Here is a 12,547-nt window from a genome sequence, read left to right as displayed (position 1 = left end):
GGAATTATTATACTAACAAAGGTTGGTAAATACTTCTTTATTAAGTAAACAATAATACACAAAAAATTAAATATGGTAAAAAATAATAAAACTTTAAGTAGTTAAAATATCGTAGTTTTAATATAATCATTTATTTCAATCATCTATTGGATGGTCATCAACAGTGTCGTCATCGCGACTCTCTGGAGCATCATTATACAGCAAGTCTTCGTATTTTTTTTTGAATTTGGCCGGTCTAAAAAACGAGACAGGTGGAGTAGGTCGTTATAATTCGCTAAGTTTATTGGTATTTTGGCGGTGTATAAGCTCTTTAGCGCAGTTACTCTGTTATTTAAATTATATATACATAACCTATGAGTTATTTAACTCCCTGGAAAAATTCGTTTATCGATGGTCGTCTTATACGGGATGTTATATGAAACAGGTATCTGCTAACCATCCTACACTTAACACCGGAAATATTAAAATTGTATTACATTGTAACCGTTTCTTCTACTCGTCAAGAATTACAGTAAATTCTAAAACAAGGAATATATATATGAAAACGAATAGCTTCTTAGAAAAGACTGCACACTATCTCTTTTTTTCCTATTTTCCGAGCTTAAATATTAGGGAAACAGTACGTCGAGTTCCAAACTTAAACATTTCCCACATCTCAGAACCAATTTCCAGAATTCCAAAAATATTGCATTTAGTCTCTATTTCCTACCTCTGATTAAATCATATGACATGACACTAAATATACAAAAGAAAAAAGTGATGAAAATATGCAGGAACAGAACTACCATCTCAGCCACCCTAAAGTGAGAATAAATAGAACAAGTAGACAACTTCATATACCTCTGATCAAAACTAACAGAAACAATAGACGAACCCAAACAGTCAAACACAGAATAGGGATTGGATAGACAAACATGTGAAAAGTACAGAAAATCTCGAAAACAAACAAGATATCTAAACAAGCCAAAATCAAATTATTTGAAGCAATTATTATATCAACAGTCATCTATGGAGCAAATGCGTGGGCAGTTAAAAAAAGAGAGGAGAAAAAACTGCTAGCATTTGAAACGAAATTCTTAAGAAAAATAAATAGAACAAGTTGGATAGAAAAGAAAATAAACATCACAATCAGACAAGAACTATTGTATAAAAAGACAATAATAGAAAAAATTAGAAAATAACAACGGAGATGGTTTGGACACATTGTACGCATGGATGCAGTCAGATTTCATAACCTCCTAATCAATACTTTTCCAACTGAAAAAAGAAGACCTGTAAGACCAAGAATTACCTCGCTGAAATTAATAAAGAACATCGCGGGATGCAGAACATATAAGGAACTTTTTCGAACAGCAAGGAATAGAGAAGACTGAAAGATCCTGCTCAAGAGAAACTTCGACACGTCTTAGACGGAAGAGAAGCAGAAGAAGGAAGAGAAGAAGATCAAATCATCAGATTGGTTTCCTTCTTCTTACGCTCACCTCAGGCTCTCCTTATTCTACCCAAGATCAATATGATTGTCATCAGTCTTACATCGGAAAAACTGAAAGCTCGATTCGAAAGAGGCCATCCAAGCGCCATTCGTATATTTACAACAGAAAATAAGAGAAATCTCGATTGGAACAGAGCGGGTAATTGATAGACAATACAATAACATACGTGTCTGTTAGAGGACTACATCACATATGTCAGAATATATTTTAATGCTTGCTTAAAGAAAGCATTTATGCTTTACTTCACCGCCCGAACTAAATAGGAGTCATTGCCTTTCGCTATCTAAGATAACGGAAAGGTTAATATTTTTCAACAGATAACGAATTATTTATCTTGCCACATTACCAAAACTCAATGCTACCTATTTTATAACATTTCTACGAACAGACCAATGTAGAACTATTTCAGCAAAACGAAACACCGTCTCATATGGATGCTGCTGTAATTTAGGGGGGATCCAGAACGTAACCGCCTAATTGAACTCATTATATACCTACCAGAAAAATGCTTCAAATTTCCAATGTGATAGCTATAGCACGCTTGAGAAAATTATGTCTCGTAGAATATGTGCCTTCTCTGTAGCTATATTAAGTTCTACATCTTAATAAGGTGGGCGCCCTGGATGTTTGTTGGTCACACCATGGTGTCGTTGCCATCTTTCCAAACAGTGTAAGTAGTAGTATTTATTTAAATAACGTCATGAATATTTGTATTAATATTAACGTCCATCATCGTCGAAACTGACATATAATTACAAGGTAGGGGGCGTCCAACATAATGTTCTAAAACAGATAGTGTCTTGTGATGTCATCTATAAAACAACGTAATGATAAAATTGAGGAACCATCACTGGAATTATCACTAAATTTAATTTAATAAAAAGAACTATTATAACATACGATTCGAATAATGCTATGGAAAATAAAGAAAACAGCAAATTACCCTTTTAGAGATACATTACACTCCTGTCAACATCAGGTGAAATAAAGACTTCCATTTATCTGAAATCGTCTTTTACTGGATGTTCCATTCAGCAGGATTCTGCTCACCACGTATTAGAAAAGACAGTACTTAAAAAACTTTATAACCATATGCTCATTTGTTCTACTCTTCAAAAATTACACTACGAAATGTAAAACATGAAAAAAATGAAACCGAATTTTTCCATATTCCAATTATATCTTAAATTCTTCGAGAGATTTTTTTTGTGCTTCTGCTCCTGTATATAAATTATATATTTAATGAACAGTTTTTGAAATATCTATGTACCACACACATTCCCTCGTATGCTACTTGCAATCTTTGTTTTTGTCAGCAATCGGTCATTAGTGAAACTTATTTTTCTTAAGATTGAAAGACTTTTTTTTTTCATTACAGTTTATTTTTTAAAGTTCCTTTCTTAATTAATTAATTAAACAATTAATTTAATTTAATTTAATTTCTTCTTATAAAAAACATCATATAAAAATATACTGGAAAAATTCATTTACTTTTGCAGCGAAAGAATGCACAGCAGAACAAAATGCAGAGTGTGGTCCGGGAATGGCTTCGTGTATAGTAGATGAAACAGAGGAATCTAAGATAACTTGTACTTGCAAATCGGGTTTCAACTTAAAAGACGATGAGACACCACAATGTCAACGTAAGTATTTTGATAAAATATTTCATATGAAGGATGGGGGGAAACAATTTCAGTCCACGATATTGACTTAAGAAAAAAAGGTAATTAAATTTTCCTTGTTGTAAAAATACAAGTGAACATAGCATAACAAAAAAATAGATATGGTACATTAATGTATATTAAGCATAAGTATTTTAAACAGTACTTAATTATTAAAAAAACACACATGGATAATAATGGCCTTTTTGTCGAAATGGCTGGACTGAAGAGGTTTTTCCCAGTGGTTGATGCCTTTTAAAAAAAACGGTTATTACGCACATATTTATATTAATCAGATTGCTAATATCTGATTTTATAAACAACTAATTATTTAATTTATAAATAATGATCAGTTCATATCCCTTGATTCAAGATAATAGGTACTAAGGGAATTATTATACTAACAAAGGTTGGTAAATACTTCTTTATTAAGTAAACAATAATACACAAAAAATTAAATATGGTAAAAAATAATAAAACTTTAAGTAGTTAAAATATCGTAGTTTTAATATAATCATTTATTTCAATCATCTATTGGATGGTCATCAACAGTGTCGTCATCGCGACTCTCTGGAGCATCATTATACAGCAAGTCTTCGTATTTTTTTTGAATTTGGCCGGTCTAAAAAACGAGACAGGTGGAGTAGGTCGTTATAATTCGCTAAGTTTATTGGTATTTTGGCGGTGTATAAGCTCTTTAGCGCAGTTACTCTGTTATTTAAATTATATATACATAACCTATGAGTTATTTAACTCCCTGGAAAAATTCGTTTATCGATGGTCGTCTTATACGGGATGTTATATGAAACAGGTATCTGCTAACCATCCTACACTTAACACCGGAAATATTAAAATTGTATTACATTGTAACCGTTTCTTCTACTCGTCAAGAATTACAGTAAATTCTAAAACAAGGAATATATATATGAAAACGAATAGCTTCTTAGAAAAGACTGCACACTATCTCTTTTTTTCCTATTTTCCGAGCTTAAATATTAGGGAAACAGTACGTCGAGTTCCAAACTTAAACATTTCCCACATCTCAGAACCAATTTCCAGAATTCCAAAAATATTGCATTTAGTCTCTATTTCCTACCTCTGATTAAATCATATGACATGACACTAAATATACAAAAGAAAAAAGTGATGAAAATATGCAGGAACAGAACTACCATCTCAGCCACCCTAAAGTGAGAATAAATAGAACAAGTAGACAACTTCATATACCTCTGATCAAAACTAACAGAAACAATAGACGAACCCAAACAGTCAAACACAGAATAGGGATTGGATAGACAAACATGTGAAAAGTACAGAAAATCTCGAAAACAAACAAGATATCTAAACAAGCCAAAATCAAATTATTTGAAGCAATTATTATATCAACAGTCTTCTATGGAGCAAATGCGTGGGCAGTTAAAAAAAGAGAGGAGAAAAAACTGCTAGCATTTGAAACGAAATTCTTAAGAAAAATAAATAGAACAAGTTGGATAGAAAAGAAAATAAACATCACAATCAGACAAGAACTATTGTATAAAAAGACAATAATAGAAAAATTAGAAAATAACAACGGAGATGGTTTGGACACACTGTACGCATGGATGCAGTCAGATTTCATAACCTCCTAATCAATACTTTTCCAACTGAAAAAAGAAGACCTGTAAGACCAAGAATTACCTCGCTGAAATTAATAAAGAACATCGCGGGATGCAGAACATATAAGGAACTTTTTCGAACAGCAAGGAATAGAGAAGACTGAAAGATCCTGCTCAAGAGAAACCTCGACCCGTCTTAGACGGAAGAGAAGCAGAAGAAGGAAGAGAAGAAGATCAAATCATCAGATTGGTTTCCTTCTTCTTACGCTCACCTCAGGCTCTCCTTATTCTACCCAAGATCAATATGATTGTCATCAGTCTTACATCGGAAAAACTGAAAGCTCGATTCGAAAGAGGCCATCCAAGCGCCATTCGTATATTTACAACAGAAAATAAGAGAAATCTCGATTGGAACAGAGCGGGTAATTGATAGACAATACAATAACATACGTGTCTGTTAGAGGACTACATCACATATGTCAGAATATATTTTAATGCTTGCTTAAAGAAAGCATTTATGCTTTACTTCACCGCCCGAACTAAATAGGAGTCATTGCCTTTCGCTATCTAAGATAACGGAAAGGTTAATATTTTTCAACAGATAACGAATTATTTATCTTGCCACATTACCAAAACTCAATGCTACCTATTTTATAACATTTCTACGAACAGACCAATGTAGAACTATTTCAGCAAAACGAAACACCGTCTCATATGGATGCTGCTGTAATTCGGGCTGGGGTGGGGGGATCCAGAACGTAACCGCCTAATTGAACTCATTATATACCTACCAGAAAAATGCTTCAAATTTCCAATGTGATAGCTATAGCACGCTTGAGAAAATTATGTCTCGTAGAATATGTGCCTTCTCTGTAGCTATATTAAGTTCTACATCTTAATAAGGTGGGCGCCCTGGATGTTTGTTGGTCACACCATGGTGTCGTTGCCATCTTTCCAAACAGTGTAAGTAGTAGTATTTATTTAAATAACGTCATGAATATTTGTATTAATATTAACGTCCATCATCGTCGAAACTGACATATAATTACATGGTAGGGGGCGTCCAACATAATGTTCTAAAACAGATAGTGTCTTGTGATGTCATCTATAAAACAACGTAATGATAAAATTGAGGAACCATCACTGGAATTATCACTAAATTTAATTTAATAAAAAGAACTATTATAACATACGATTCGAATAATGCTATGGAAAATAAAGAAAACAGCAAATTACCCTTTTAGAGATACATTACACTCCTGTCAACATCAGGTGAAATAAAGACTTCCATTTATCTGAAATCGTCTTTTACTGGATGTTCCATTCAGCAGGATTCTGCTCACCACGTATTAGAAAAGACAGTACTTAAAAAACTTTATAACCATATGCTCATTTGTTCTACTCTTCAAAAATTACACTACGAAATGTAAAACATGAAAAAAATGAAACCGAATTTTTCCATATTCCAATTATATCTTAAATTCTTCGAGAGATTTTTTTTGTGCTTCTGCTCCTGTATATAAATTATATATTTTTAATGAACAGTTTTTGAAATATCTATGTACCACACACATTCCCTCGTATGCTACTTGCAATCTTTGTTTTTGTCAGCAATCGGTCATTAGTGAAACTTATTTTTCTTAAGATTGAAAGACTTTTTTTTTTCATTACAGTTTATTTTTTAAAGTTCCTTTCTTAATTAATTAATTAAACAATTAATTTAATTTAATTTAATTTCTTCTTATAAAAAACATCATATAAAAATATACTGGAAAAATTCATTTACTTTTGCAGCGAAAGAATGCACAGCAGAACAAAATGCAGAGTGTGGTCCGGGAATGGCTTCGTGTATAGTAGATGAAACAGAGGAATCTAAGATAACTTGTACTTGCAAATCGGGTTTCAACTTAAAAGACGATGAGACACCACAATGTCAACGTAAGTATTTTGATAAAATATTTCATATGAAGGATGGGGGGAAACAATTTCAGTCCACGATATTGACTTAAGAAAAAAAGGTAATTAAATTTTCCTTGTTGTAAAAATACAAGTGAACATAGCATAACAAAAAAATAGATATGGTACATTAATGTATATTAAGCATAAGTATTTTAAACAGTACTTAATTATTAAGAAAACACACATGGATAATAATGGCCTTTTTGTCGAAATGGCTGGACTGAAGAGGTTTTTCCCAGTGGTTGATGCCTTTTAAAAAAAACGGTTATTACGCACATATTTATATTAATCAGATTGCTAATATCTGATTTTATAAACAACTAATTATTTAATTTATAAATAATGATCAGTTCATATCCCTTGATTCAAGATAATAGGTACTAAGGGAATTATTATACTAACAAAGGTTGGTAAATACTTCTTTATTAAGTAAACAATAATACATAAAAAATTTAAATATGGTAAAAAATAATAAAACTTTAAGTAGTTAAAATATCGTAGTTTTAATATAATCATTTATTTCAATCATCTATTGGATGGTCATCAACAGTGTCGTCATCGCGACTCTCTGGAGCATCATTATACAGCAAGTCTTCGTATTTTTTTTTGAATTTGGCCGGTCTAAAAAACGAGACAGGTGGAGTAGGTCGTTATAATTCGCTAAGTTTATTGGTATTTTGGCGGTGTATAAGCTCTTTAGCGCAGTTACTCTGTTATTTAAATTATATATACATAACCTATGAGTTATTTAACTCCCTGGAAAAATTCGTTTATCGATGGTCGTCTTATACGGGATGTTATATGAAACAGGTATCTGCTAACCATCCTACACTTAACACCGGAAATATTAAAATTGTATTACATTGTAACCGTTTCTTCTACTCGTCAAGAATTACAGTAAATTCTAAAACAAGGAATATATATATGAAAACGAATAGCTTCTTAGAAAAGACTGCACACTATCTCTTTTTTTCCTATTTTCCGAGCTTAAATATTAGGGAAACAGTACGTCGAGTTCCAAACTTAAACATTTCCCACATCTCAGAACCAATTTCCAGAATTCCAAAAATATTGCATTTAGTCTCTATTTTCTACCTCTGATTAAATCATATGACATGACACTAAATATACAAAAGAAAAAAGTGATGAAAATATGCAGGAACAGAACTACCATCTCAGCCACCCTAAAGTGAGAATAAATAGAACAAGTAGACAAATTCATATACCTCTGATCAAAATTAACAGAAACAATAGACGAACCCAAACAGTCAAACACAGAATAGGGATTGGATAGACAAACATGTGAAAAGTACAGAAAATCTCGAAAACAAACAAGATATCTAAACAAGCCAAAATCAAATTATTTGAAGCAATTATTATATCAACAGTCATCTATGGAGCAAATGCGTGGGCAGTTAAAAAAAGAGAGGAGAAAAAACTGCTAGCATTTGAAACGAAATTCTTAAGAAAAATAAATAGAACAAGTTGGATAGAAAAGAAAATAAACATCACAATCAGACAAGAACTATTGTATAAAAAGACAATAAGAGAAAAAATTAGAAAATAACAACGGAGATGGTTTGGACACACTGTACGCATGGATGCAGTCAGATTTCATAACCTCCTAATCAATACTTTTCCAACTGAAAAAAGAAGACCTGTAAGACCAAGAATTACCTCGCTGAAATTAATAAAGAACATCGCGGGATGCAGAACATATAAGGAACTTTTTCGAACAGCAAGGAATAGAGAAGACTGAAAGATCCTGCTCAAGAGAAACCTCGACCCGTCTTAGACGGAAGAGAAGAAGTAGAAGAAGAAGAAGTTCAAATCATCAGATTGGTTTCCTTCTTCTTACGCTCACCTCAGGCTCTCCTTATTCTACCCAAGATCAATATGATTGTCATCAGTCTTACATCGGAAAAACTGAAAGCTCGATTCGAAAGAGGCCATCCAAGCGCCATTCGTATATTTACAACAGAAAATAAGAGAAATCTCGATTGGAACAGAGCGGGTAATTGATAGACAATACAATAACATACGTGTCTGTTAGAGGACTACATCACATATGTCAGAATATATTTTAATGCTTGCTTAAAGAAAGCATTTATGCTTTACTTCACCGCCCGAACTAAATAGGAGTCATTGCCTTTCGCTATCTAAGATAACGGAAAGGTTAATATTTTTCAACAGATAACGAATTATTTATCTTGCCACATTACCAAAACTCAATGCTACCTATTTTATAACATTTCTACGAACAGACCAATGTAGAACTATTTCAGCAAAACGAAACACCGTCTCATATGGATGCTGCTGTAATTTAGGGGGGATCCAGAACGTAACCGCCTAATTGAACTCATTATATACCTACCAGAAAAATGCTTCAAATTTCCAATGTGATAGCTATAGCACGCTTGAGAAAATTATGTCTCGTAGAATATGTGCCTTCTCTGTAGCTATATTAAGTTCTACATCTTAATAAGGTGGGCGCCCTGGATGTTTGTTGGTCACACCATGGTGTCGTTGCCATCTTTCCAAACAGTGTAAGTAGTAGTATTTATTTAAATAACGTCATGAATATTTGTATTAATATTAACGTCCATCATCGTCGAAACTGACATATAATTACAAGGTAGGGGGCGTCCAACATAATGTTCTAAAACAGATAGTGTCTTGTGATGTCATCTATAAAACAACGTAATGATAAAATTGAGGAACCATCACTGGAATTATCACTAAATTTAATTTAATAAAAAGAACTATTATAACATACGATTCGAATAATGCTATGGAAAATAAAGAAAACAGCAAATTACCCTTTTAGAGATACATTACACTCCTGTCAACATCAGGTGAAATAAAGACTTCCATTTATCTGAAATCGTCTTTTACTGGATGTTCCATTCAGCAGGATTCTGCTCACCACGTATTAGAAAAGACAGTACTTAAAAAACTTTATAACCATATGCTCATTTGTTCTACTCTTCAAAAATTACACTACGAAATGTAAAACATGAAAAAAATGAAACCGAATTTTTCCATATTCCAATTATATCTTAAATTCTTCGAGAGATTTTTTTTGTGCTTCTGCTCCTGTATATAAATTATATATTTAATGAACAGTTTTTGAAATATCTATGTACCACACACATTCCCTCGTATGCTACTTGCAATCTTTGTTTTTGTCAGCAATCGGTCATTAGTGAAACTTATTTTTCTTAAGATTGAAAGACTTTTTTTTTTCATTACAGTTTATTTTTTAAAGTTCCTTTCTTAATTAATTAATTAAACAATTAATTTAATTTAATTTAATTTCTTCTTATAAAAAACATCATATAAAAATATACTGGAAAAATTCATTTACTTTTGCAGCGAAAGAATGCACAGCAGAACAAAATGCAGAGTGTGGTCCGGGAATGGCTTCGTGTATAGTAGATGAAACAGAGGAATCTAAGATAACTTGTACTTGCAAATCGGGTTTCAACTTAAAAGACGATGAGACACCACAATGTCAACGTAAGTATTTTGATAAAATATTTCATATGAAGGATGGGGGGAAACAATTTCAGTCCACGATATTGACTTAAGAAAAAAAGGTAATTAAATTTTCCTTGTTGTAAAAATACAAGTGAACATAGCATAACAAAAAAATAGATATGGTACATTAATGTATATTAAGCATAAGTATTTTAAACAGTACTTAATTATTAAAAAAACACACATGGATAATAATGGCCTTTTTGTCGAAATGGCTGGACTGAAGAGGTTTTTCCCAGTGGTTGATGCCTTTTAAAAAAAACGGTTATTACGCACATATTTATATTAATCAGATTGCTAATATCTGATTTTATAAACAACTAATTATTTAATTTATAAATAATGATCAGTTCATATCCCTTGATTCAAGATAATAGGTACTAAGGGAATTATTATACTAACAAAGGTTGGTAAATACTTCTTTATTAAGTAAACAATAATACACAAAAAATGAAATATGGTAAAAAATAATAAAACTTTAAGTAGTTAAAATATCGTAGTTTTAATATAATCATTTATTTCAATCATCTATTGGATGGTCATCAACAGTGTCGTCATCGCGACTCTCTGGAGCATCATTATACAGCAAGTCTTCGTATTTTTTTTGAATTTGGCCGGTCTAAAAAACGAGACAGGTGGAGTAGGTCGTTATACTTCGCTAAGTTTATTGGTATTTTGGCGGTGTATAAGCTCTTTAGCGCAGTTACTCTGTTATTTAAATTATATATACATAAACTATGAGTTATTTAACTCCCTGGAAAAATTCGTTTATCGATGGTCGTCTTATACGGGATGTTATATGAAACAGGTATCTGCTAACCATCCTACACTTAACACCGGAAATATAAAAATTGTATTACATTGTAACCGTTTCTTCTACTCGTCAAGAATTACAGTAAATTCTAAAACAAGGAATATATATATGAAAACGAATAGCTTCTTAGAAAAGACTGCACACTATCTCTTTTTATTCCTATTTTCCGAGCTTAAATATTAGGGAAACAGTACGTCGAGTTCCAAACTTAAACATTTCCCACATCTCAGAACCAATTTCCAGAATTCCAAAAATATTGCATTTAGTCTCTATTTTCTACCTCTGATTAAATCATCAGATTGGTTTCCTTCTTCTTACGCTCACCTCACGCTCTCCCTAATGGACTCCAAGATCAATGTGATTGTCATCACTCTTACTTCGGACAAACTGAAAGCTCAATTCAAAAGAGGCCGCCGAGTACCATTCTTATATTTACAACAGGAAATATGAGAAATCTCGATTGGTACAGAGCAGAGAATAGATAGACAATACAATAACTTCCGTGTCTGCTAGATGCCTACATCACAGATGTCAAAATATATTTTAATACTTGCTTAAAGGAAGCATTTATGCCTTACTTCACTGTCCGATCTAAATAGGAGTCATTGCCTTTCGCTATCTAAGATAAGAGAAAGGCATATTTTAATCAGACAGCATTAATATTTTTAAACAGATAACGAATAATTTATATTGCCACATTTCCAGAACGCAATTCTTCATACTTTATAACGTTTCTACGAACAGACCAATGTCTATTTCAGCAAGAAGAATCACTGTCTCATATGGATGCTGCTGTAATTGGGGGGGGGGGGGGAATCCAGTTAAAAATCTAAATTTCAGCTAGACGTTTCCACAGTACAGCAAATTTCTAAGAATATATGAAAATAATTCATCTAAATCTACTGTTAAACTTAAAGCTGGTTTGCTTTTATAGCTGGAGAATAAATCCTGGACTCAACGGATGTATTTCAATAAATTATTTTTATACGTAGGTTTTCTCTACTAAGAATAAACACCAGCGTTAAGTTGTTTTTATCTGTAACAGATCATTTCATATTTTATGAAACGGTGTGTTGCATGTTTTCATGTTCGCTTAGATCTGATAGTAATTCTCAGGATGAGAGATAGATGTAGAGAGTTTTTTACGTTGCGTATAATATACGTTAAAGATACCAAGCAATTTTAAATATAAATAAATCTGGTTTTAATACATTTCCCAGGTAAGCAAACAGAGAAGTAAGTCAAGTTTGCGCCTGCAAGTAGGGGTGACTTAGTGCAAGTCCCAAGGTATCTCATCCTGAGATTTTTATTTCATAAGGTCAAAGCACCTTATGGTATCTTCTTTATGTAAAATACTTATAAGCTCTGTATTACTAAAATCTTAGTGTTTCTAAGCCTGGCACCCACTGACGAGACCTCAATAAAAGTCGAAACCGGTCTGGGTAGTGGCTCCTTGCCTTTAATACATGGCATCATACATCTCCT

General features: G+C 32.4%; 1 protein-coding gene across 1 annotated transcript; it reads left to right on the top strand.

Moving 5' to 3' along the window:
• Positions 1-1,513: 1,513 nt before the first annotated feature.
• LOC150092068 (uncharacterized) lies at positions 1,514-10,227 on the top strand (the record flags this gene model as incomplete). The annotated part of the gene is made up of 4 exons (XM_090415335.1): positions 1,514-1,631; positions 2,993-3,136; positions 6,544-6,687; positions 10,084-10,227. Coding segments are annotated over exons 1-4 (550 nt in total), but the record flags the coding sequence as incomplete, so codon positions are not given.
• Between the last annotated feature and the right edge of the window lie 2,320 nt (positions 10,228-12,547).

The sequence above is a fragment of the Typopeltis vanoorti genome, unplaced genomic scaffold (genome assembly GCF_054136105.1).
Source record: "Typopeltis vanoorti isolate ZY-2024b unplaced genomic scaffold, IOZ_Tvanoo_1.0 HiC_scaffold_830, whole genome shotgun sequence".
NCBI classification, from domain to species: domain Eukaryota; kingdom Metazoa; phylum Arthropoda; class Arachnida; order Uropygi; family Thelyphonidae; genus Typopeltis; species Typopeltis vanoorti.
Note: the sequence above shows the minus strand (reverse complement) of the source record. Positions and strands in the feature narration are given on the sequence as shown.